At 48.2% G+C, this 27,594-nt stretch overlaps 1 protein-coding gene across 1 annotated transcript in view; it reads left to right on the top strand.

The window, feature by feature from the left end:
• PCDH19 (protocadherin 19) overlaps window positions 1–27,594 on the top strand; it is a 118,219-nt gene that overhangs the window by 28,558 nt on the left and 62,067 nt on the right. Inside the window, exons 3-4 of the mRNA XM_044427454.1 lie at window positions 13,910–13,928; window positions 13,979–14,010. Coding sequence (XP_044283389.1) covers window positions 13,910–13,928; window positions 13,979–14,010 — 51 coding nt within the window. The remainder of the gene's footprint in view (window positions 1–13,909; window positions 13,929–13,978; window positions 14,011–27,594) is intronic.

The following is a 27,594-nucleotide window of genomic DNA, read 5'->3' as shown; positions in this document are numbered from 1 at the left end:
TGAAGTTTGAGATATTTAGAGGATGTGTCATTTCAGCATCATAGAGTCCTGCCTGGCATCATTATCTGAGGTGATTCACCTGTAACATTAAACCATAATTCAGTATAAACCATAGGTCAGTGTTCCAAGAGCAAGTCTAGGCAACCTACTGGCTTTCATACTCCTTCCAGCATGGCCTGATGCTTTTCCTCTCACTTCTGCATAATGGCAATTTGTCACGCCATCCGAAGCTGACAAATGGTCATTAATTTGAATGGTGGTTTGTTGAAACAAGCCAATTTCAAACAATGGTTTGAACCATAGGGTACAAACCGTAGGGTTCAGATGCAAAGCTGAACTGCAGTTAATCCAAGATGGAAGTGTGCGCTTTTGTTCTTCCTTTTGTTGCAGCAGAGGAGAGGGGAGGTGGGGGCAGCCTCTCCCTGAGTTCTGCTGCAACTCATAACTGTAATGCTAGGTGTGGTTTAGTATCATGTACAAACTGCCTCCCCGGCTTTGTTTCCTTTTAGAATTATTAATACATTTCTTGCTGTAATGCAGCAGCATGGAACTTGTGCTCATGGGCCCACTGAGCACAAAGCATATACATCAAGGTGATGGACATCTGGCCAGCCTGGGTCCAAATACAGCCCTCCTGGACTCCCTTGTCCATATCACTGGATGGTTTCCGACTTTTTTTGTGCAATTTCCCCATACCTCCTACATGCTAAGTGGGAGCCCCCACAAGTCCAGTGGGGAGCTAGCAGATGCAGCCATGACTGGGAATGAGCAGAACACGTTTTTCTGGAACCGGGGAGGCCTGTGGAGCTTTTGAAGGGAGATCTGTTGACAGGATCTACTTGATTGCAGGTTACTATTGGAATTGTTGCTTCCTTTTGCATCAGTGGGGGTCCCAGGAGCATAATGCAAATGGCAGTATACAGTGGTAGTATGGGATCCTGCCAATGAAGAGCTTTAAGCTAACCTGTGCTGGTATTTTTGGCCCCATTTGATTTGCCTCGGGCCCCATCCACCCCTGGAATGTGGACTGCTGGGGAATCTCTGGAATGGAAGATAGCCCTTTGGCTGATGGAGCTTCAGCACCAGACAAGTGAGAAAGCACTTGTTTGCCCCTGGTGTGACGATAATGGAGACTGTCTCCTGATGGAGCTCTCCCGGCAAGTTAGTTTCACATGGGACCCGCACTGCTAGTGCAAAAGTTCCTCTGCCATGGAAAACAAAACAAAACACCTCACTGGGACTTACCTCAGAGTAAACATGTTTATGATTGGGCTTCCAGAATATTTTATCATGATACAACATTAAGTTTGGTGCGGTGTCCTTTTGAGCAAGAGTCACCTGAAATAATGGAACATCTTCTGGGTTACAGTCTAAAACTCACTTCACCTGCAAGGGTCCCTTCTGGGCCACTGGCTGAGCTCTTAGGGACACCATGGGATGTTCACAAACTCCAGTGATGCCAGTATCAACAGCTGGATATTGACAAAAGCAGATGCTGTTGTGAAGGTGGGGAAAAGCCAAAATCAGGAGAGTTCAGTCGCTCAGGAATTGGGGAAGTGGGTTCTGTGCTATTAGCAGGAAGGGAAGTCACTGGCAAAGGAAGTTTGGAAACTGGAGGACTTTGATTTGGCAGCCAAAGGTGGTAGTATGAGCCCATTGCTGCAATTGAATTTTTTTGGCTGTTGGTCTCTCTGTGAACAGTTTTGCTTCAGTTGTGCTGCAGTGACAGATTTGCTGAGCCAAAGCTGATGTAACAGCAGGGTCAGTGAAGGTTTGGACAAGGGTTGCAATGACTGATTTGCACTCCAAGCAAGCCGTTCTTTGCAATTTTCAGGAGTGGAGCTTGTTGCATGCAAAGCGTTACTTGCTCCAGGTCCAGCAGAGGGAGCCCAGAAGCATCATAAATGTTTCTCAGACTGACTGGCGGCAGCAACTCTCTTCTTTCAGAAATGCTTGTAAGAGCGCAACATACTATTTCATTGAGAGCAAGAAGAGTTGTGCTAGATTTCTTGGATTGTCCAAACTGCTCCGCGTTAAAGCCTGAGTTTCTGGCACACTCACTGAAGTATATCACACGCAATAGTTACGACTTTTGCATTCATTACTGACAGATTGAACCAGTGTGTTGAGTTTGTTGTGGTGGTAAGGGAAATGCAGTTGGGAGAGGAAAGAGATTTTTTTAAGGGATGCTGACCTCTGATCTAATCAATATGGCAGAGTGGACTGGGACTTGAGGGATCTGGGTTGCAGTCCCACTTGGTTTCGAGGCTCGCTGGATGACGTTGGTTCAGTGACTGCCCCTCAGTCTAACCAACCTCATAGGGTTGTTGTGAGGATAAATTTGATAGGAAGAGGGTCATATAGGCCTCCTTGAGTTTCTTGAGGGAAAAAATGGGATATAAATATAATCAAGAAATGAACATCACTTCTTGTTGACTTCAGGAGTAGATTGTTTACATAGAAATGAGGAAGAATCTGACTTGATGGGTTGGTAAACAACTGAACAACTTTCTGAACAACTCCTGAGCAGTTCTGATGTTCCAGGGGACATTTCCCTGTGCTGATGGCATAGGACCTTGGAGGAGTGACACATGTCACATGAGACTCTGTGGCCCCAAAGGTTAGCAGCCATGCTAAGCTTGCCTAGACACACTTTCACTGCCCCCAGTTCTTTAGGCACACTGTGAACATGGCTGGTGATGTTCTTGGGCTTGGTTTGCTCCTCACCGGCATCTTGATCTTGGGAAGTACCTGGCCCCGATCTCCACTGGCACTGGCTATGATGCCGCCACTGGATGCAAAGGACGCCTGGTGTTTGGGTTGTGGTCAGTGTGATTCAATAGTTGCAATTCTTTCCTTCTTCTCTTATTCTGTTTTGTTCTTCCCCTCTGTGAGCGTGAGAGAGGGGAAAAACATGGGCTTAGAACTGAGAACATAAATACCCATGTTTGGAAGATGAAACTGGGGACACGCCATTTGGGTACTTCTTCCCATACATGTTTACTCAGGAGAAAGTCCCAGTGGCCCCATGGAGCTTCCTTGCAAGTGTGTTTCAAATTGCAGCTCTAACTGTCCTTTGACTTGGCATGGCTACTCCTTTACTCCAGGGATTCCCAACTTTTTAGTGTTGATTGCCACATTTGGAATTTAGATGTCAGGGCTGCTGGGAGGAGGCGGCTTGCCCATTCAAGAAATGGCTGTCATGGGGTAGTGGCCAGTCACAGCAGAGCCACCTCCCGGAAGACAAATTGGCAAGACTAAATGAAAAGAAAGCTGCCCCCAAGAGCTTAAATACTGACAGAGCTGGGGGCTGAGCTCCAGTACATGCCATCTCTCTTTTGAACCCAAATAAAAACAGCACTAGCCTTCCTGTTAACAAATACTTAATTATCCTGCCTCCAGAAATAAAATTAAAATCAGGAGGGACCGAGAGCCAGGCCAAAACTGAGGGAGAAGTTCCTAAGAGTGTTGGTGGCATAGGTCCCTGTTGGAGTGACCCTGATTTTAGTCCCTTGGGCAGGGAAGCTGCAGAGAAGAGGAGCAGGCAGGGATGGTATGGGCCCAGGCATGTCACAGTCATGCCTTTGTGCTCCTGCTGCAGAGCCCCACCAGCAGCATCTCTTGTGATGCCTCCCTGCAGTTGGGCCCCGCCTGGGCTTGAAGCGACAGTTTGCAAAGCTTTCTAGGCCCAGAATCCATTTGGCATTAATAGGAGCAGTTTTCCATTTGACATTAACTCCCAATGCCTGCATTTAAAATAAAATCACAAAAAATGAGACTGAAGTGCTGTTTCATAAAGAGGTATATTTTAGAAAATGACTTTGCTATTAAAGTTGCTTCTTTTATGCTGTTAAAGTAGCATAAAATGGGAGATTTCGGTGGCGGTGTGTGCACCTGAAATGAAAGAACCAGCAAGAAGATCTGGATTTCTTTCTCTTTCTCTCTTTCCTCCTTTCCTCTGTTATTAAAGCAAAGGTTCCTGCTATCACAAATTCTGAACAGCCTGAGCTGGAACGATTCTGAATTGGAAGAAACTGACATGACTGGCCCTTGCAAAATTCACTCCATGTCTGCCTTCCTTTCTCTGCCTCTAAGCTGTGTCACACCGAGCTTGAGGAGTCTATGGTGTCTTCTGGCCCAGCCTAATCAAATTCCATGCTCAAAGGGGATTTACTGGCACAAAAAAAGGCAGAGGAAGATTATATATCCATAAGCCACATTTTTCAGTCTGTTTTGCTTAGTGCCACTAGGACAAAACTGATGAGTTTTCCTGTGCTTGAAGCCTGGTCAGTGGCCATTTTCTCAAGGCAATCCTTTAAGAAATCAAAAGGTGGTGTGATAGGATGGCAACCTGCCTCCTCCCCTGATTTTTGGAACTTTGTGGTACCTTTCCTAGCTGAAGTTGCTCATTCTAGCTGTCTTCTGTTACTGTGCTCTTTTTTGGAAAGAGATAACCAAACACTTTTGAGAGATTGGCGCTCTTGACTCTTCCGTTCACATGTGTCTTTACTGGTGTCCTCCTTGTTGAGAGTTCTTTCCCTTTTGGAGGAATCTCTTTGAGTTGTTGCATTCCTATTCTGATGGTGTAATCATCCCTGGCTGCTGGTTAGCTACTATGTGGATGGAACACTAGAGAGGACTCTTGCTGGTTCTATGGGATTCTTCTCCATCAAGGTCTGATGCCAAAAATGTGCTGAGAGCAAGTGTCATGTTGGCAAGTGTTCCTGCAGGATGCTAGTCACACCACTTTTGCTGATCCAGATTCAGAAGATGAATGTTTTGGTGGGACTGAGAGCAGGAGGTTGCTGAAGGCCCTGGGATGCAAGGAAAGGAGGCGGAGCTGATTAGCTCAAGGGCAGAAATGGTGGCAGGCAAGACAGGCCCTGGGAGTGGCAGGGAGAAGGGATGCTGAGCCTGGGGAATCCACAAACAGATGTTAGCTCCTGTCCTTGGTGCTGACTCCCATGGCTAGGCGCCGGCAGAGGCAAGATGAGAATCATGCAGAAAGCAGCTTCCGCAGAGCCCCTTCCCAAGAGTCGGGACACAAACATGTACATAAGGAGAGTTTTGGGAAGTAATTGCTAGATTGGGTTCAGCAAACTGCTTTGCGTATGCTCAGAGGCTTGCCTGGACGATTTACGGTTGGAAAGAGTGTTTTGTAAAGAATGAGCCTGAGGGTGGTGCTTGTTGGGGGAATGTGGCTTGCAAGAAGGTGGTACCTCCTGTACTTCACTCTTTGTTCTGTGGTGGTGATGGTGGAGCAGAAGAACACCTGTGCCTGGTTCCAAATGCTTTGGCCAATCAAGTGAAGTACCTGTTAAAAGCTGACATCTTTGTCACAGGCAGAGCATAGAACTGGGATTAAGCAAAATGGGATTCACCAGGCAAGCTTGAACATCTCTCTTTACCTTAAGATGGGGATTATCTTTGCACTTTGTGGAAGTTGTTGCGTGCAATCACAAAAATTGCAGAGCACTTGGAAAATTAAAATAGTGTTTTAGTGATTAGTAGTGGGGAAAACCAGGAATTCCTTTTAGTGGAAATGAATGGCTATGATTTTGGGATGCGGCAAAAGAGTTTAATCTTTTATTTCCCCATTTGAAAGGCATACAAATGAATATGTAGCATATGTGGTGGATCTGAACTGGATTTCTCAGATTTCTTCTGGGCATTAGCCTAGTTGTGTGAGAGATATTTTTTATTTTTTTAAAAACTTACTGCATTACCATTAATGCCAGCCAGACATAGGATAAATCATGGACTTAAATAATTAAAACTGGGCAGATTTAGAATAAATGCAGGGAAAATAGCCTTTTGCTGTAACTGTGTTTGGGGAGTGGCATGTTGTAACCAAGAGTTGGTTGGGATAGGAAAATATGTTTAGTATGGACTGAGACATTCATTCATTGCATGGATTAAGTTCTTGTATGAGATCTGACACATCCTGCAATGCTTCACGTTCCTTTTAAGGCAGAAAAATGTGCTTCTAGTCCTTATGGTTGAAGTAAGGCAGAGAGAGAGAGAGAAAAGGGGGGAGAGAGGGAGAGAGATGGAGAGAGAGAAATTTGTAAGTAAGTTGGTAGTGTTAAGGTATCACTCCTTTTATTGGCTCTACTGTAATCTATGTTCAACTATGTTCCACAGTCTTTGAAACACAGCAATTAATCAGCAAACTCTGTTTTGGCAAGGCAGAAATGGGACGAGGGCACACAGAACGTACCAAGTTGCTTTCCCTGTCATGCTTCCGGCACTTGGGGACGGGGGAAGCCCTTGTCTGTCTCCCACTTGCAGGGTGTGAATGGCAGTCTCATTCCAGCTAAACTTGGCCCTCGGTGTCCATGGTGAAAAGTTGTCCCCTGTGGGGGAAGCTAGGTAGATCACAGATGTAGCTGCGTGCTGAGTGGGCCATGCCCAGAGGTCCAGAAATGCCCTTACCCCACCAGCGGGGGTAGATTTTGTTCTTGTTTGCGCACCGGAGCAGAGAGAACCTCCATCCCCCTGCCCCAATCCCAGGATGACTCGGAAATGAATGAGTGGATGCGGTTTCTCTCTGATGCCAGGAAGATGGCCGGGCACTTTCCGATCCAATGCTGAACATCAGAGATACCTTGAAAGCAGTAGGACTTGCAGCTGCTTTCTGAGCGTCTGAGGTTCGGTGCAAATAGGACAAGCGCTCATCCTTCTCCAGTGTGGGAAGAGCAGTGGAGCTGCATCTGGTGCTCAGCCTCAGATCAGAAGATCCCGTCCTCTTGTTCAGGCTCACAGTGAGAGCAACTCTGGGTTGGCTGTTAGGCCAGCCACGATTTCTTGACCTCAGCCAGTACCTGCTTGCCTTCACCGCTGGATGCTACTGACTAGTGGGACGGTTGTTGGGATTTAATCAAAGCCTCACCTGCCTCCTCCCCAGTCCCCCCCAGTTCCCTTCCTGCCTTGTTTGTCTAGTCGTCGTCAAGTAATGCTTTTGCTCACTTGTCCAGAGACTCCTTTGATACCTGGCGGAGTAATTGCTTGGATCCGGAGAACGGTGGTCAACACAGGTGGACCTGATTTTAAATTGGCCTGCGATTCCCTCCTCCCTTTTAACGTGGGTGATTTCCCCTGTGTCCTGGCCTTCACCCGCATGGCTCCGCTGCTCAGAACGGGAAGATCAAAGAGGCCCCTTGTCATGAGCCGGGCTCTGAGCATTTCCCGTGGCTTCTCATGTATGGGAAAAAGTCTCTGTCGGGCACTTTCTGTGAGGCTCAAGCGCTGGCTGTTCGGATGGCGCTTAGTGCCAACATTTTGTTCAGAGGCTCTTGTTGTGATCGTTCTGAGCGTGGTGAACCAGGCTGGTAATTACTGGGTACTGATTTCAATGGATGGGAAGGCCTGTTCTGGGCAGGCTGGGCGAAGCCGTTGTCATGAGAGCAGCATAAACGAATCGTGCGAATCAGGTTAATTAAGGGTAATTAATAATTGATGCTTTGCCCTTTCCTTTGTTTTTTTTAAATAGATATTGCCAAGGTAGGATCACAAAGGGTGGGAGGAATGATTGATCAAATATGATTTCCTTTGCCGCATAACAAATGCATTTGCCTTATATAGTTTGTCTATTTGGCAGCTTTACAGAGCGGACTCACTTTGGAGAATGATGTGAACAAAAAGGCAGAATCTGAAATTCAACAGGAAGCCAGCAAGGAAAGGGGGGGGGTGGAGAATGGGGGGGTGACCTCACTGGGGGCTTTTGAGCTAGGAAGAGGGCAATGATCATGGGAGAAGACATGGTTTCTATAATATGATACACAATGTGCAGGAAGTAGGCAGATGAATTTCTCCATCATGACACAGCATATGGAAGATGGGACTTGTAGTTCAACCCAGTTGGAAGGCAGCAGGCGGTGGGAGTCTTCACCAGAACATGGCATCTCCCACCTTATTTCTATTTAAATTACAGCACATTATTTCTGCATTTATAGAGGTGTGTATAAGTGCAAGTATACGTATCCTATAGCACATGCAAATATGAAGCAAACCACTCCCCTTTTGCCATTCATTTTTGGCGATGCATTTTTGCCTTATTTATTTATTTATTTTTCGATTTATATCTTGCCTTTTTCCTACAAAGGGCTCAAGGCGGCTTACATCATTCTCCTCCTCCATCTTATCCCCACAACAACAGCCCTGTGAGGGAGGCTGGACTGAGAGTCTGTGACTGGCCCAGGGTCACCCAGTTGGCTCCATGGCTGAGCAGGGACTAGAACCCGGATCATCTGAGTCCCAGTCCCACGCTCTTCACCACTGCACCACACTGGCTCTCTTGGTGACTTGTAAGTGGTCACTCAAGTACCTCTCCTCCTACCCCCTGTGGGATGTGGGGAGGCTATGAATCACAGTGGATAAATGGCAGGTGCTTTAAAGGCTGATGCCAGAGGTACCCAGTGGGATCCCCATGACCTCTGGCGGTCCATCCAGGAATGATGGAAGAGAAGATTGCCTTATACTCTTCGGGCTCTGGCTTGCCTGTCTCCCCAGCCTGTACACCTAACTGGCCTATATGGGTATTTAACTGCTTTTGGCGGTTCTGGTTTCAACTCAGAGCTGCCGCTGCCTTTGTTTGGGGGAAAGAAATATGCTGGAGGCTATGAAACAGTTTCAGGTTGTTTAAAGTACATATATTTGAACAACAACAACAACACACCTATTATTATTTGACACTTAAAGGTCACACAGCTAGCTCAGTTTCAGAAGCTGATCTTGGAAGGCAAGCTCTCTGATCTGGAAGCTTATTTCCCTAAACTCAGTAGAGCTGTTCTTCTGCAAAACTGGGAAAAACGAGTTTATACTAACTCTGATATTTGTTCATCTAGGGACGTGCGAGGAAAGCGGTGGTGTGGAGGTGTGGGGTTGGTGTGTTGTGCAAATCAGATTGCCCCCCTCCCCCTAGATTTCAGTTCACCAGACCTGCACTGATGTTGACTCACAACAGTACAAGTCAAGCCAATTTACAGTATCCACCTGTTTCATTGTGATCTGCACATGAAGCAAAACTCCACCTAAGAAATGAGCATAGGATTGACTAATTTGAGCAAAAGGGCACACAAAAAGCTCAGATTGCTCAGACTGCACCACTTGTGCAATGGCCATTGACTTTTCAGATGGTGATTCATGCCAAGTATGCAGAAATGCTGTAATGTGCCTGCATTGCATATATTTGCATAAATGGCATAAGTAGAGTGATTTGCATGGCTCTCCTTAGCATTAAAATAATGCTGAAACCATGGCTCACCTTGGGGACAGAAGACCACGGGGGGGGGGGGGGGGGGGGGGGGATGGCATGGCCAGCTGCTGATTGGAAGGGGGAACTAAGTTGGTCAAGCTCAAATAGGCAGGGCTTCCCAGCCTCAGCATCCGTTCTAGCTGCATCTCCTCCTCCTCCTCCTCCTCTGTGGGAAAGTATGCTGCTTTCCTCAAAGATGTGCCCAAAGTGGCTCGCAACATTGCATAGGAATAACAGTAAATACAAAGTACTAGAGATTAAAGAGCTATAAATAAAGCCATATTCAAAAATAACTACCATAATGTTGGCAGATACACCAATGCATGCAGTATCCAGTAAAGCAGGACAGATACGCTAACACTCATCTAACATTGACATATTTATTATGTATTTATCTGGCAAGATGGTGGTGATTTGTAATAGTTTCCATTGTTATTTTTTGAATCTTGTTGTATCTATTGGCATGTGTTCATGCAACAGCAAAGCATGGCTTGGGGGATTTAGTTGTGGCAGTGCGTGAAGTGTGTGCCCAGGTTATTGTTGATGGCCCATTTTGTTTTCGTTTCTGTTCCATTTTGAGACCTTCCCACTCACTACCCTTATCCCCCAATTCCAGACCCTGGCCTCAGTGTAGGGGAGCACTAACTGTAAATCAATCAATCAATCAATCAATCAATCAATTGGAAATGCATCCTCCACAAGAGAGGACATTGGCATACATAACATTTACACATGCTCATCGATATGTATAGATACAGATCTAATGGATTTAATAGATACAGATCTAATGGAGAGGCAGTGTGGTGTAGTGGTTAAGAGCATGGGACTGGGGCTCAGACAATCTGGGTTCGAGTCCCCGCTCGGCCATGGAGCCAACTGGGTGACCCTGGGCCAGTCACAGACTCTCAGCCCAACCCTCCTCACAGGGTTGTTGTTGTGGGGATAAGATGGAGGAGGAGAATGATGTAAGCTGCCTTGAGCCCTTTGTAGGAAAAAGGCAGGATATAAATCAAAATAAATAAAAATAAAATAAAATAAAATAAAATTTAAATAGTGATAAAGTGCATCCCCCATAGTGGAGAAGGCAGTACCAGATAACCTGAGCTTATCTTAAGCTCATTTATCTCCAAACTGGACTTCTGCTAAACAGCTCTTCAAATAGAGGACTATCCACTGTTGACCCTTCCAAGAGAGGACTGCCCTGTGTACAGTAGGGCACATGACTGCCCTAGCCTTTTCCCATGCCAGGGTCAATTTGGAGGGTCAATTTGCTATATTGTGTAGCAGGTCCAGTGTGACCTCAGCAGCTCCAGGTTTAGATCTCTTTTCAATCATAAGCTCAGATTCAAATGATATCTGATGCAAGGGATTCGTGATTGAATTCCCACACTTAACCACCCAGCTTCTCAAAGAGCAGCTGTAGGGGTTTCATATTTATGTTTGTTAATATTAATGAAAAGCTTTGGATGATGCTGATGAGGGTGACTGCTTGTCCTTTGCTGGTCTGCAGTTCAAAGTATTTCTGTCCTAAGCTGTGATGGTGCTTGTTTGGTGTTTTATACTCAAAGGAGGTTGTGCTTTCTCCGAAGAGCAAAAAGCTCACCCACAAGTGCACACACACATCCCATGAAGAATTGAAGCCTGGGTGTTAAAAAAGGCCGAGTTCAAAGCTGTGACTGAGGGATCTGATGCAAGCTTTGGAAAGAAAGTGACCCCAAAAGTTTGATTGGAGGCAATAGCAGAATTTTTTTTAGCTCCATCTTGTTTAAATTGCCTCCAGGACTTTGGGAGACCTTTTAAAACCAGCTAGTTAGAAAACACATGTCTTTTGAGATGAGGATGCGTGGAAAGAGAAGGAATGGGTGGCTGGTTGGAGGAAAGAGAGATTGTTGTAGAGAGAGACATTTGAAAAGAACCAAAAGAAATCCAGGAAACTCTCTCCTTCTTCTCCAGCAATTCAAAGGCTAATAGCTTGGAACCAGTACTTCCTGTTCTTTAAAAAGCCTAACCAGACACGCCAATTACAGAGGCATTTATTTTAAGAATTTGGTTCTGTCTTAATGGCAATTCATCCTTGGCCCCCTGAAAGGGCCCTGTGAGAAGTGGAGATCTTGGTTTTTTATGATAAATAATTGGACTGCTTACTTACTAGAAAAACGATGCAGGCAAGAGGATTTTAAAGCAAGCTCTGCATGACAGGCAAAGATGGATGAGAACCAAGCCACAAGTGGGTTGACTTTTGCTCTTGAATGTGGCTGCTTGCCAGCTGTCCTCCTTTGCCAGATGTGGCCCTTCCATTCTGGTGAGCTACCTCGGGCTGCTTCCGTAGCCCATGTGGCCTGGAATCCGGCTAGCACAGTTGCACATGTGGCTGTTCCCCTGGTGCTCGGTGCACAGGTGCTGGTGGGGCAGGTCATGTGAAGACAGAGGTGAACCACTGGCGTGGCCCCGCTTCTGCCCTGTACGTTGCATGCACGGTAAGCTGAGCTCCCAGAAAGGGACCGGGGGCTGCCTGCACTGGAGCCCTTCCCCAGGCTCTCCGGAGACCCAGCTGCCTCTCGAGTGGGGAAGAGATGCACCTGTACGGAGGCAAATGAGCAAGCAGGAGCGCCAAGGCTTGTGCTGCCATTTTGCACAGAGCAGCTGCATCTTGACACTGAGAAGAGATTGGGGGACAGCCATGGCTGGATGCAACTTCAGCCCCCCAAATAGCCTCCCCTGTGTGGCTTTTAAATCAGTGGTAGATTATCTGAAGCGGTGTAGATGAATGTCTGTGGATGTTCGGAAGATTGCTGGTGGTTGGCGTGAATGCAGATCCATGGTATCTGGCACACTTTTTGCAGGGACTTGGGTATAGTTTTGAAAACTCTGTGGAGCAGAGTCAACACCAGGGCACTTGACCTGTGTGAAGGATGGTGACTCCCATATCAAAGAGGCTCCTCACTCATGGCAGCTCTTTTTGAGCATGATAGCAGTTGCGCATGGTGCTAAACCCATGGGGTCATCACTTTGCACAGCTCCTACAGCGCTCCAAAGAAAAACTTCTGTCCCCTGCCTGTGCGTGTCCATGTTATGGAAAGCAATGCCATCCATGCTGGACCCAGATTCTGAGTCCCTGGGGCAAGTGGCTCTCCATGGTCCTCCCCACTCTCTCAGTGCCACTATCACCCGTTGTTCTCACTCCCCAGTCTCTCTCTCAGGCTGTTCCACTGGCTGGCTTGCCCATGGAGAACCCTGAATCTGGGTTGTCACAACTCGAATTGATTATTCCATGTCCTACACTCTGACATCAGCAAGAAGAGCTCTTGGGCCCTTGGCTGGTGCCTGTCTGTGTCAAATAAGAACCTGTGATGCTGGCCCTGAATGCCACAAGGTGTTCACCTCTCTTGGCCAACCATTGCTGTCCTGTCACCCTTATCTGTAAAATGGGTATAAGCATCATAATAGGGAACGCAGTTGGAGCTGCGCAGGTGAAAAATGATTGCCCCCAGCTGTGATTTAGACGAGCTCTTTTTATGCTCCTGAGGGGATGTTGGGGAGGCGGATGCAAAATGGCTGCCACCAGGCACCGGTACAGCAGCCGTGGGTGGTGGCCCTCAGTCCCCTGACCCAGGTGGCAATCCTTTGAGGGATAGCAGTGATGCGGGGGGGGGGGGGGTCTCTCTTTTTAAAGTGTCCTGTGTCGCAGTAGGAATTAACACAAGCACTGACACTGAATGAGCCGGCCTTGCCGTGGAGAGCCACTGGCCTTAAAACACTGTTCAGCTGAAGCTGAAGTGCTGCTTTACCTCAGCGCGGCGTTGTTGTGATCATTCTCGGCATGTTTATGCGATGTCGGGTCTGTGCTGCACGCCGCACGCTGCACGCCCTGTGAAACAAATGTTTCATTTCTGACCCTCAGCCCCGGAGAGTGGTTGACAATGAGGTTTACTTAACCCTGGAGATAGGAGCCTTTAAAGAACAGTGAATTTCTGATCTTTTAAAAAACAAATTTCCATGTCCATTCATAACATTGGAATGGCAGGGAAAGAGCAGCTGTGGATGGAAATGGTTTTCAAAGGGGCCCTCGGGCTGCCCAGTTATTCTCTTCAGCTTGTTGATGCAAAGGCACTTGCTGGGTTGCTCAGCAAGTGACAGTGTTGCTCCATGAAGAGGGAGCTGGCACAGCCGACTTTGGGGTGGTTGTTAAGGGGGAACCAGGAGTCAAGGCAGGAGTAGGAGCCCAGAGTCAAGGCGAGATCCGCTCCGGGGATCAAGGCTGGATTTGGAGTGGACAGACTGGGTCACAAGACTAGCCAAGGCCGGGAGCCATCCCACGTTGCACAGACTGTTGTTTGGCCAGCAAAATCCCAAGCCAAGCAGGAAATCCGTTTTGCCTTTGACCTGGCTGAGGGGAGTCCCTCCAGTTTCTGGGATCTGTTTACTCCCTAGGAAGAAGCTCCATTCCGTAGCTCCCTCGGTTGGTCCCAGCTGTGCACAGAGCCTTGGGTGGCTGGTTCCAGCCCCAGCAGCTCCTGAAGGACGTTGCAACAAATGCTAGAAACGGCGCACACATTTGTTTGCTTAGTTATAAATGAAGTTGCTCTGGGTTGCCAGTGTTTGTCCCAGCAGCTCCTGAGAGATGTTGAAACCCACGTTGGGAACAAAACAGAGAAGAGCAGCAAAGAGAACTGTGTGGTCTGGTGGGGACCACATGCTGGTGGTGGATAGGGCTGAAGCCAGTGCGACGGGGACAGAGCCAAGAGAGGGGGACTGCTTCTCCCCACCCCTTCTCTTTGTGCCACCCCATCTCCCTCCTGCCACCCTCCTCCCCATTCCTTTTCTCCTCTCTTTTTGCCACCCCCCGCAATCTTTCTGCTCCCACTGCTCACTTTCTCTGCAACCCCTCGTGCCCTGCTCTTGTTCTCTTCCTGTTATCTCTCCCAGCTATTCCTTCTGCCTCCATTTTTTCCTCTCCTTCTCTTTCTGCTACCTTCCCCCTCTCTCTCTCTCTCTGCAGCTGCCACCCCTCCTCTCTCCCCTGTGGCTCAGTTACTGACAAGGATCTGGGTTTTTTCATGCAAACAGGCTGGTTGGGGCAGGCCAGGGCGTGTGGCTGCACAGGGCATCTTTCTGTGTGCTGCCTGCTGGCTTTTGCAGCAAGCCGGTTGCAGTCTCGGAGCCAGTGCGTCCAGGTCCCTGTGCCGAGATGATGGCCTGCGCGTGGAGCTGGGTGAGCTGAGGAAGCAAGACTAGCCAGTTCTATTGGGGAATGCCAGGCAAAGCAGAACATAGAAACACAGAGCGAGTCAGAAGGGGCCTCCTGGGCCATCTAGTCCGACCTCCGGCACCAGCCAGCTCCACTCACGACATGCCCACCATGTGGACGTCCAGCCTATCCTTGAACACCCGCACCGATGGGGCCTCAACAACCTCTGCTGGAAGCCCATTCCACACCCTCAGGGTCCTGACAGTCAGGAAGTGCTTCCTGGCATCCAAATGGAACCTTGGCTCCCTGAGCTTTGCTCCATTGGAGCGTGTCCTGCCTTCCTCTGCAGGGGAGAACAGGTCTCTACCCATCTCCATGTGACATCCCCTCACATGCCTGTATGTCGGCAACATATCGCCTCAGAGTCTCCTCTTCTCCAGGCTGAAGAGACCCAGTTCCCTCAGTCTCGCTTCATACCCCATCCCCTGCAAACCGGCCACCAACCTTGTGGCCCTAAGCTGCACTGACTCCAACCTGGCTATATCCTTTCTGTAATGAGGGGCCCAAAACTGAACACAATACTCCAGTTGCGGGCACACCAGAGTTGTATGGAGTGGTAGTAATACCTCTCTTGATCTAGAAGCCACACTTCTGGCTATGCAACCAAGGGTGGCGTTCACCCTCTTGACCACCGCATCACACTGCTGACTCATGTTTAGCCTGCAGTCAACCAGCACTCCGAGGTCCCTTTCACAAGTGCTGCTCTCCAGCCACTTGTCACCTAACCTGTACTTATGACAGCTATTCCTATGCCCCAAGTGCAAGACCTTGCACTTATCCACATTGAACGCCATCCTGTTGCCTCCTGCCCACTTCCATAGTCTGTCCAGATCCTTTTGGATCTGGAGTACCTGCTCCTCAGTTGTGACCACTGCTCCAGTTTTAGTGTCGTCTGCAAATTTGATCAGCAGACTGTTCACCCGTTCTTCCATGTCATTAATGAAAAGAATAAACAGGATCGGCCCCAGGACAGTGCCCTGGGGGACCCCGCTTGTCACTGGCCACCATCCCGATGATTCCCCGCTAATGGTTACCTTCTGCTTTCGGTCAGCCAACCATGCCCTAATCCACCGGACAGTGCTTTGGTGTATCCCAAAACTCCTCAGTTTCTCCACCAGGATATCATGGGGCACTTTGTCAAAGGCCTTGCTGAAATCCAGCAAGTATGTCCATACAGGGCTACCCCTTTGATGAGAGCAACACTTATCCTCTCCCCAGCACTCTTACAGATTCCTGATATCCCCCGACAAATAGCTCGTATTATTAGCCACTTTGGAGAAGCATAATTATGTCTTCATTCTGAGCTGCAGCTCTGAGGATCTCGGTTTCTAATCCAAACTCCTCTTTAAAAAACCAAGTCACAGCTTCTCTTGCCTTTTCCTATCTGTCTCCAGATAAATATGGTCCAAAAAAAAGAGAGGAAAAACGAACTCCTCTACCACTCAGTCCAGTATTTATTTGGGAAAGAGGCAGGAATTCAGAATGGATTAGTAAATATGCTTGTACTGTAATATATAATCTGTTGTGATACTTTTTCTCATTACGGTACAGTGAGTGATGCGAAGGGATCAAGGTCCTTTTGCCTCGGATAGTGCTCTCTCTCTCTCCCCGCACTTTTTGATGTGCTGCTTTTTTATTTTATTGGGAGAAAATGGAAGCTCAACTGAGTTCTCTCACTCTCCTTAATAATCTCCATCAGAATCCGATGCCCTTTATGTAAGCTGTGCCAATAATTAGAGGGTTGCCGGAGTTAAGCAGGCACGGAGGCGACGCTGACTCTGAGAAACATTCATTGTGGCTCATTAAATTTGGAATTAGGACTTAAAAGGTCAGGAATAAGTATGCTGTTTATATTTCTGGACAGTCAATCTAAATGGACATTGCGTTGCACAGCCTCTCCGCCTCTCCACTGCTCTCGTAGCACCACTCTGCTTCAGCTGAACAGCCGTCATGATGTCTGATAAAAATAAAAAGGGATATGGCTGCATTGATCAAAGGCAAGGAGATGATCTCCTATGTTCTCTGTAATTACGGGAGAGAGAGAGAGACCGAGAGAGAGAGACAGAGACAGAGAGAGAGAGAGAGAGAGAGAGAGAGAGAGAGACCGCATGCCCTCATGGGTGGGTGCTGGCACCTGTGATGGCTACGGCTTCAGTGTGCGATCTCCAGTATGACTGGGGATGGCAATAGGTGGAGAAATAGGGAAGTTGCTTCCAGGGGAGGTGGGAGGGATCAGGGCCCTGGACTCTGCCAGGGTGGCTGGCACTTCTGTGCTACTCAGTGATAGAAGCTTGGTGGAACTGCCTCCTTTTGTCCCTTTTGGCGATGCCGAGCTGAAGCAGCGGTCTTGCCTACACCTGGTGAGGATGGATGAACAAGAGCAGATGCCGGGGCGGGGGGGGGGGGGTGTTCCACGTGTGGGGGTGTCCCCATGGTTTCAGGAACATGATGCGTGGTTGAGCCAGTGAGATGTCTAGGAGGGCAGCCAGTGCAGTGTAGAGATTTGAGTACTGGACTGGGACTTGGGAGACCCGCTTGGCCATGAAGCTCACTGGGGGAATCCTCTTCCTCCTCTTTCATCCTCACAACAACCCTGTGAGGTAGGCCAGCTTGAGAGTCAGTAATTGGCCCAAAGTCGCCCTGTGGATGATGCAGCCGAAGCCCTGATCTCCCAAGGCCAGCACTGCCGCACTGGTTCTCCCAGAAATTTTTCCATTCTGTAGGGGGCTCTCATTTAACAAGTTCGGCAGCAAAGCTGGGGTGTTGAACCTTAAGCCTGCGTGAAAGTACCCAAGGGTCTTACAATAAGCAAATAAATTCTCACCTTCCAGGGAACTCCAGTGGTTCCCTTCTGCTTCTGTGTTTTATCCTCACAACAATCCTGTAAGGTAGGTTATGCTAAGGATGGGCCATTGGTCCAGAGTTTCCCAGTGAGCATCATGGCTGAGAGGGGCTTGAATGCAGGTTTCCAAAAACCCAGCCAGGTGGTCTAACCATTACACCACAGTGACTTTCTTGCAGGCTTTTCAAGACGCTTTCATAGTGGGATAAGTTAGCTGGAGCTGGACTTGATGTGTAGGTGCAGAACCACAGTCCGGGATGTGTGTGTGTGTGGGAAATCTGGGGCTTACAGTGTCCCATGCTAGATTTTTGGGGTTCCCCAGATGGCCTTGTCCTTCTCCCCTGGTCATCAGTGGTTTCCTGGCTTTTCTGTGACCCCGCTTCTAAAAACTGGGAAAAGCCTTTGGAGGCAGCCTCATAGGCTTGTCCTGCAAGCTTAGGGAACAATAGTAGTCTTAGACTAGCAAAGTAGGGCTGGCTGTGAGACAAAACTTCCAGGAAGGTTGTGCTCAGAAAAGGCTGCTGCTTACTAGCCTGCCAGTGGCACTAACCTTGTGTGGGGTCTACTGGGACGTTGGGATGTGAGAGACCAGGAAACCGAACTCCCAGCGACACCTTTGCTCCCCCTGCAAATTCTGAAATTCGGGGCAGGAAAAACTCATGAGAAGGCCGTCGGCGGCAGTGCCTGCTGCCTTCGATGCCTGTGGGAAATCGTCTCTGGTCCTGCTGCCACAGCGTCCATTGCGTAATGGGGTAGAGGTCCCCGGTGAGTTCTTGGCGGTGGTAAATCACAACCGTGAGTGGCACTAATTGGATCCCTTGTTGGCAGCCTCGACAGAGAGGCCGGGTCCAAAATGGTCGCGGCAGGTGAAATGTCCTTTCTCTTGCCCTGGTCAAGGTTGGAGCTGGTTGGGAGAGCTTGCAGCATTTCTGTTTGGGGATAATTAGAAGTAGGAGTGACAACCTGGCACAAAGAGAAGGGGTAGTTGGTGCGAGCTTTGTGGGATTCTGCCTTCAGTGGCTGAACGAGCGTGCTGTAGAAATGCGCTGCTCTGCCACAGTTGGTGGGCTAAAATAGCACTTCAGGGGAAAACGTGGGTAAAAAAGAGAGTAGGTTGATTTGGCCCATGAAGGGAGGCAGCAAGCTGCTTACTGTCTCTGCAATTTCCATACACACCATTGAGTTCATGGGCAGGGTACCCAGTTTCAGCCCACACTTCCCAGAATCCCAGACCACTGGACTCGGAGTTGGAATCCAAAACCTCTGGCTGGCATCCTGACAATGACGCAGTGCTATGGCCAGTGTCGTTGTGGTGGTTGGAGTGTTAGCCTAAAAGGTGGCAGTTCAAAACTCCATCAATACCACGGGGTTGCTGTGATGATGAAATGGGATGAAGGGAGTGAGGCTTCCTTTCTGGAGCTTTCTGGAGGAAGGCGGAACGGTGAGATGCAAATATAACAACAACAAGGAGATGCCATTTATTTATCTATTTATCTATTTATTTTATTCATTACCTTTATTCCCCTCCTTTCCCCCCTGTGAGGCAGCTTACATTGATTTTCAGCTCCTTTTATATCCTTACAGCAACCGTGTGAGATAAGCTAGGCCAAACGTCAGTGACTGGTCTGAAGTTGCCCAAGGATCTTTTGACGAAGCAGGGGTGTCTGGCACTCTAACCACACAGCTTGCAGACATGGGTTGCAGAGTTAGACATGGGTGGGGGACTAAGTTGCCCCCACTGGGCCATCTGTGGATGGGCATTCTGGTGATGCTGAGTCTTTAAGCAGTGTTCTTCAATGCCATGGGGATGCCGTGCAATGCCAATTCCCACACCTTTCTTCAGAATGGTTTGTTCAACTTAGAATCATAGAATAGAAGAGTTGGAAGGGGCCATGAAGGCCATCGAGTCCAACCCTCTGCTGTTGCAGGACACCACGTTACACCATCCCACTCAAACTTCTGAACCTTCTGCTCACATTGGCAAAGGATTGCTCACACAGGAAAGAATGAACCACTGGGTGTGCCTTATTAGTAAGAATTCACAGCTCAGGGCTGTCCCCGCCAAGTGTTTAGACAAGGAATATAATTTCATGGTGAATTCATGCAGGCTTCTGGCCAATGAATTGATATCGGTGCTGCTTGCTTTGGGCTAGCCGGGAATTGGTGCATCTGTGCTCTACTCGCTTGTTCCCGAAACCAAACAATGCTCTGCATCAAAATGCTTCCTGCAAGGTGTGTGAGGGCAACAAGCCCAGGAAACAAAATTCTCATGAGTTTAACTCCATAAATGTCCTTGGGGAAATTGTAGAGCAGCTGAGGAACTGGCAACTGAGGAATTAGCTGTTTGGGTCCTTTTGATCTCTGAAGAAGTGCAGAATGAAATGGACTCCTCTCTCGAGATATTGCGTGAAGCACTGAAGATGGCTCAAGTTCTCTCTCACCCTCTCCTTCAGGCTCCTTACCTTCTTGTCTTTATGTATTTGAAAAACAGTCCCCAAGTGGGTAGGGTGTTCCACTGAAGGAGAAGGAAGGAAAAATGTGTGGAAGAACTGCAGAAATGAACTTGCATCCACAGAGGATATAAGCAACCGTCCTATAACATGATGGGGCACCGGCCCACTTAATTCAGCACAGTGCACTTTGGTTGGCAGTAACTATGTGCTTAGATAAAGGTATTCACTTCATGAAGCTTTTCTCATTAGTGATGCCAATGCATGGATGTCCCTGGGTTTTCACCCTGTTTAGCCAAATGCAACTTCCCAGTTCAGAGGCAGTAATTCCATTAAGTATTGTCTCTTGTTATTCACTGTATTTATAGCTCACCTTTCTTCCCAGGGGAGAGTCTATGGCTTGCCCCCATTTATCCTCACAGCAACCCTAAGTAGGTCCGAAAGAGAGAGGAGCTCTCCCAGGTCCCTTGCTGAGCTTCTTGGATGAGAGGAGATTTTGTCTGATACTGTCAGCCTTCCCCAACCAGGGATCCTCCAGTTGCATTAGATCACAACTCCCAGCATCCTTAGCGGCTGTTCCTCTTAGCACCGCCTGGGTCTTTCCCCCCATGAGAACAGAGGCAGGGAGCTAAAATGGCAAAATGAGCAGAGCACTGGAATAAGTAGGTATCAGATAGGTATGCATTGACTTGGTGAAATCCATTCCATCTGCATTTTCTGGATTTTCAGGCACCTTTCATCCCATCATCTACTCACTATTGGAATAAAATTCTGCACAAATGCACTTGCATGCATTTCTGCAAAGTTGTGCGACTTCGTACTTCTGAAAATATACAAGCCCTCTCATTTGAACTTACGGGGAAATGCATTTTTTTGGTTTTTTTGATTTTAAGAATCACATTTTTCTATGGCTGAATTTGTCTTAAAATTATGGAAAATAAATAAAACCATTTGCAAGCCCACGTAATCTGTGAGACACAGGAAAAGCCAGTCTGCTGCAGAATCCATGTGTTGGAGTCATAGAATTCCAAATGCCTTCACATCCATTGTGGATTTCTCTGACATTCCTAGCATCAGGTGGCTCACAGGGAGAAAGGTAGCCCCCTGTATCCTTGGGTCTATGATTCTGCACCCTTGGTCTATGATCACATCCTGTTTATAAGCAGTGGTCAGACTTGGAAGGCTTGCATTGGAAGCCCTCGGTGAACCCTGTGGACTGTCAGAAAGTGGAACCCCAGCTGGCCTGGATTGCATTTGGAAATCACTGTGTTTGCTAAATAATGCCAGCTGTTTTGATTTTAATGCATGCCCCCCCCCCCACATTACATGTAATCATAGCAATTAAGGGTTGGCGTGATTATCCCGATAGTTTGGAACAAACGCACGTGAGGCTTTGCCTTGCCGTGATTGATTGCCCCACTGAGAACCGGGTGGGCAGGCTAAGGAACGAGAATGCGAGAGGGATGTGATTGAGGTGATACAGCAAACTTGGCTTTTCCCTACCGGAAAGGCCCTTTGCGCTTCTGCTGAGTGATCGGACTTTTGCTTTTTGCCTTCTCTGAGCCCGCCTGCAGGCCTGACGTAAGCTCGGAACACCTGTTTCATGATGAATGCATGTCCTTCAACACTGGGAGTGCCAAGATGCAAACAGGAGCTGGGGGTGGTGTTGTTGCTTAATTTTCTGGGAGATTTGTGCTAATTCTAATGAGATGGATCTGGGATTTGGCACTGGGTAAAGGTCTGTGTTCTTTGTTTGGTAATAAAGAACGACATGTGAATTTTATTTGTCAAGCATGCGGACAAAAGGCTGTGGCAAGGGAGGGTAAGGTGAGATGTATAATTTTTATGTCATCCCTTTCACAGCTATTTATAGGCAGGTATTTCTGCGTATTGTCTGCATCTACGCTTGTGGTTCTTCCAGCAAACAAAGTGTCACACAAGAATTGATGCCTCCATTTGCTCTCCTCGAGCCGAGCATCTGTGAGCTGCTCTTCAAAATTTCCCCAGATGCCCCAGAGTACTCGCTATCTCTTCACTGCATGGCACTCTGGGAAACTTAACTGGCCTCCCTCTCAGTGGGCGGCCATTCTAGTTTCCTGCTATGGCCAGAGGTGCCCCTTCTGGCAGACAAGCCCCCTGGGAAGCCAGTCTGGAGCTGTGGTTTGAATATTGGACTGGGACTTGGGGGTATCTAGGTTCTAGTCCTTCCTCATGCATGAACTTGCTGACGATTTTGGCCAGTCACTGCCCTGCCTGGCCTCCCTTGCAGGGTTAGTGTGAGGATAAAAAGGAGAGGAGGAGGATCACAGAAGCTGCTTTGCAAGAACAAACAGAACAGGGTGTAAATGTAATAACGATAAATAAAGTAACAATAAATAAATAGTTATTCATCATGGGGGGCATGGAAGGCGCTTTGCTGAACACCTGCTCAAACCTAGTGGTGACATGGAACCTTTTATCAGCTTTGGGGGATATCTCAACTATGGCCCTGTTGGGAGAGCAGAAGCTTGGCTACAGTAATCCATGCTCTGGCAACCTCTTACCTGGGTCATGGCTGGAGTACAGCAGGGGATACCAAAGGGGTTGGGGCCACCCTTCTGCTTCTGCTGCTCTCTCCCTGCCACCACTTCTCTCCCTCTCCCCGCTCTTCCTGCCCATTGGGCTGGAATATGGAGAGATCACACTTGCTGGAGTTCTGGGCTAATCACTTCCGGAGGGCTTTTGAAACGATGCTGAGAGCAGCAGGCACCATAGGTCTATTGCTGTAAGTTGTGTCCCCACCGCGTCCATAATGGTGGCTTTTCCTACGGACGTGCTATGAAGCTGCTGAGCTATCGGTCTCTCTAGCTGAGGACTGGATGACTTTCAGAGACGCCCTTGGGGATCGCTTTCCCCTCATGGGTCCCAGCAAAAGTCACCCGTTGGCTGCTGGACTTTTGGTATTGCTTGCTTTTAGTATAGAGGATTCCTCCCCCGTGTGGTTTTCTCTGAAGCACACAACACACGCGTGTTTTCCAGCGTAAAAGAGGAAGGGTGAGTCTTTTCTGGTTGGTGTCTTGGAGCTGTGGGGTCCCTTGGTTGCCAGGCGGGCACGCTGCATCCGCTCTGGAACCTTTGTGGATGGCTGATGAAGTTTGCATCATAAGGAACCTCATTGTTCTCCCCAGATAGCAGCCAAGGGTTAAAAACAAACAAATCAAGAAATAAAAGGGATTAATATGTCTGAAAATGTCCCCGCTGGATGCCTGTTTCAGAAGGTTTCTGTTGATATATTTGTGTTTTAGGTTGCTAAGACAACAGCTAAGAGCACTTCAAGAAATTATATATTAGTAAGCTGCATGGGGGCTTGAGACTTTTTCGTTGATGGAACTGCTGTTAAAATGCCTGTCTGTAGAAATCACATCCCAAAGTTCCTCTCTCTCTCTCTCTCGCTCTCTCTCTGTGCTTGTGCGTGTGCGTACAAGGAGACTGAGTGTGTGTGCGTGCAAGTGCACCTAGTGTACTTTGTAGCATTCCCATATATGAGGATTTTATTTGTTTTGAGTTTCAGCTCCAAACAGATGCATTCAAAAGTCTCCCTTTTTGTTCTGGAAAACTTATTTCTGTTCACAAAGGGGCCAAGGGGCAGATCAGGTGTTCAGAGTGGTGGGGGCAGCCCTGGAACATGCAGTTGGTCATTTGGACCTATCACCCACTCTTTTTTTAAATCTTGGATTTTATCATGATTTCTTTGGTAAATTCAGGCACAGTCCTACAGCCCATGGACATGGTCCAGGAGGATTCTGGACAATCTCCAGGATTATTTGGAGTCCCAGCTCCGGGATTCTGTGATTTTAAGGATCTGCACTGGCCACCCCCTGCCAAATCACAGCTGGATCTCAAAGAGGGCCAGAAGGGGTATGCTGGAGGGGAGGGGAGGGGAGGGGAGGGGAGGAGGCTGGGGCAGAAAGCTTATGCCCGTTCCCATGGCACTCTGGCCATCTTCTTTCCCTTCTCTGGCATTTTATCTAGATGGCTGGAAACAGCTGTGCCGCTAAAGTGCAGGGTGTGAGGTTGCCGCTCCAGCTGCACCTCATTCCATGCACTGGATGCACATAAGCCTCCAAGTGCATGTTGGATTCACCATGAGCTTTATATTGTTGATTATACTGTAGTGTTATTTTCATTTTACCACCACCACCACCTCCTCCTCCTCTTCTTCCTCTGCTTCTGCTTCTGCTAAATTTCTGTTCTTCCCAACAGCCAAAGTACTCTGGGAAATTTGCAACATGTAAAAATACAGTATAAAATATGAACAGCAATAAAAAATCATAAAAGCTTTCCATACAAAAATTTAAAAGCAGATTTAAAACACCTATATAGAATTAAAATAGCTTAAACAAAGTAAATCTTAAGACCTGTTTAAGCAGCTAACAAAGCCCCAGTGAACGAATCAAATGCCTTGCAGTAGAGGACGGTCTTAACTTGGTGGCAAAAAGATACTATGTTTAGTGCCAGGTGGACTTCAGTGGAGAGCTTGTTCCATAGCGGTGGCAGGGGAAGGACCTCACGTCACTGAAAAGGCCCTTTTCCTTGCCACCAACAAGCAACCAAACCTTCCTGGGAGGTGGCAATTAGAGGCAGGCCCCTGGTCTTGATTGTAGTGCCTAGGTAGATGCTTTGCAGGTATCGTGGTCCCAAGCCATGGCGGGCTTTAAGGTTAGAACCAGCACCTCGAATCGTCTTCTAAAGCATATAGGTGTTGCTGTTGATAGTCTAATAGGAAGCGCTTGATGCATGCAATAAACAAGCACTCTAGGCCATGCATGGAGTCTTAGGTCCATGGATCGTCCTCTGCCTACTTTTAGATGCCTCTGCAAGGAAGCAATTCTGCCCTCGGGTTCCCTGCCCACCCCAGGTAGCCCAGTGGAAGGGACGAGGGAGAAAGGGAGCAGAATGAGAGCGAAGTGCCCCCCCCCACGTGGGCTCCATCCTCGTTTTTGACTCTGCCCAACTGCCTCCACCATCCCTGCTAATGTGTGTGTGGCTTTTCCACACAATGTGCCCAGAGTGCCTCACAATGCACAAACAGCCATGCAAAGAGCAAGAGTGCGTACTGAAAGCTCAACAGGGACAATGCATCATTACGAAAACGGCCTGGGCAATTCATTTCGCTAATACTGACATCACATTTTAAGCTAATTACAAAACAGGCAAAACCAACCATTAAGGCACAACATCACAATTTATATTCTTCAGCTACGCGGAAACCAAAGACAAATATACTGAACGTTCCCCATGTGCTGAGGCACTGACAGGCATGCAACCAATAACCGCTTCCCCCTGAAAGTGCCAGATGCAGAAAAGAGCAACCAGGTTTCTCACCACCTGCACCCACCAACCGTCAAGGAATAAGCTGACCATTTGGGGACCTGAAGTGTATGATCCTTGACAGCTTATGCCCAAGGGAATGTGATCTTTGGCATTGAAAGGTACCCCATCTAGGTGCTTGTATTTCAGTGAATGGCTCAGGACGTGCAGATGGGTGGCTGACTGAGCTACAGGGTGCTGTACCTACACAGATGTTTTAAAAAGAAGATGTCATTGGAAGATGGAACATGGGGAGGGCGAGAAGGAGACTGAGGGAAAGCAAGGCTCTGCCGATCACTGATTGCTTCTGTGCTGGCATGACCGTCATAGCTTCCTCAAACTGGAGTTTGGTGTGCGTGTCCCAAAACTTGTATTTATATATCCTGATTTCCTCTCTCCCTGAAACCACTCTTCCCAGGGTTCCTTTGGCAGAAAGAATAACTGTGAAATCTATACGTCAGTGGACCAGAGCATGGTGAGCAGGAAGTCAACCTCAAGATGTTGTGGACTTCAGCTCCTGCATTCATAACCACTGACTATGCTTGGAAGGGGCTTCTGGGAGCTGAAGTCCCAAAACACCTGGCAGTTCCACACACTGTTTGTCCAGCCCTTGTCTGGACATGACCTCGGAAGGATGAATTCAGTCAACATATCAAGGGCGAAAGGGTTGCATTCGCTGGTCTTGCCCTGACCGCCACTTGTCTGCTGCTCTCTGGCCTCCAAGTTGGAGTGGAAAGTGGCACTGGGCTACGCAGGTGTACATGCATTATGCTTGCACCTATAGGGAGGAGGCATGATTCCTGCTGGTGTATATGGGTGGTGTCCTGGTTGGAGTCCCATCCTTATGGGCATTGGTGTATTTGGGTAGGGGTGTGTGTATTCACTCTTTCGGGAGGCATAATGGGCAGCCACATGCAGGGAACAGAGAAGGGGCATGGCCTGTTCCATCGGGGCATTTGTCATCTGCTCTAGGCAACCTTCCCCAGCCTGTGGCTCCCCAGATGTGTTGGACTGCTCACTCCAGAACTTGCTGTGCTGACTGGAAAACAGGGGATTTACAGTCCTATAAGTCTGGAGGGAGTCCCAGATTTTGGAGTGGTGCTCTAGGAGACAGCTCAATTGAGAGGGCATGATGTGAAGCAGTGAACAGGAGCAGCCCAGGGCAGAAGAGCTTCAGGACATGGCCAGCACTGGAAGTACCAGTGAAAGCCTCTGGGGTTGGTTTCAGGACCATAGAGAACAACCTTGCAGCCAGAGTACAGAAAAATTACTGTGGACCTCACAGGCTTTCTGTAAGTTCCACCAGCTTGGACGCTGTCTCTGCTATTATTATAGAGCCAGTCCTTGACCAATGCCAAAGCTGTTCAGGTGAGCACTTCCTGGCTCACTGGAACAGGATGTGAGATCTGATGTAGACAGTCTCAGTTCAGAAGAACCAGCAACTGGGGGACTGTGGCGGCGTACATGATCCTTCCCTTCTCCATTTGATGCTCACCAGAACTCTGTGAGATTCGGTAGGACCCTGTGACTGGTCTAAAATCACCTGTGAACTTCTCAGCTGAGCAGAGATTAGAACCTGAGGTCTTCTGAGTCCCATTCCATCATTCTGACCTCCAGAGTACGTTGGATTTCTGGAAGTTCTGCTGCATACTCAGAGAGAACATCCAGATGGGTGGTCCTACAGGCTAGCAAGAGCCTTGTTGTCACGGGGACACTGCCATATCCAAGGGTGTTGAGCCCCTTTCAAGCTGAGGGACATTTCATTTTGGAAAAAGCTGGGGAGGGGTCACATTCCCATGGTGGGTGGCCCCAAAGGCAAAAGGGGTGGGACCTACATGCAAGAAAATGCCAAACATCTCTGGCTCTTGCTGTTGGTAGCTAAGACTTAGGTGAAGCATTGCACCCCTTTAGATGTTGGGGGAAGAGACTACGAAAGCATAGAAAAGGTCAGGAGGTGGGGCCATGGCAAGGATTGTGACTTTCTGGGGAGACCTGGAGGACCTGCTGAAGACATCTGGAGGACTGGATGGAGGATTTGCACCTGTCCTGCAGCTGTTGCACTGGCGATGTCCAACTTAACGCAGTCTTTTGTGCAGGGAAGAAATGGCACCTGCATTTCGGTGCCTAAGGAACTTCTCACACTTGCTATGCTTGATTGGATTCCAAAATTATGGATGGATTTAATGAGTGAATGTACTCAAAGACTACTTTAAGGAAAGAACATTGGCCTCTGCTTGAATATGTGGAATCTAAGCAGTCTTTATCTACAGAACTTCTATTTATTTACATTTATTTTTTAGTTTTTATATCCCATTTTTTCCTTACAATGAACTCAAAGAGGTGTCCGTAATTCTTCTCCTGCTCTCATTTCTCATCCCCACAAGAAACAACCTTGACTGGCCTGAAGTCACCCAGTTGGCTCCATGGCCGAGCAGGGACTAGAACCCAG

Source organism: Varanus komodoensis, unplaced genomic scaffold (assembly GCF_004798865.1).
Source record: "Varanus komodoensis strain SLA01 unplaced genomic scaffold, ASM479886v1 scaffold18_3, whole genome shotgun sequence".
Taxonomy (NCBI): Eukaryota; Metazoa; Chordata; class Lepidosauria; order Squamata; family Varanidae; genus Varanus; species Varanus komodoensis.
The sequence above is the reverse complement of the archived record's forward strand: the minus strand, read 5'-3'. Positions and strand labels throughout refer to the sequence as shown.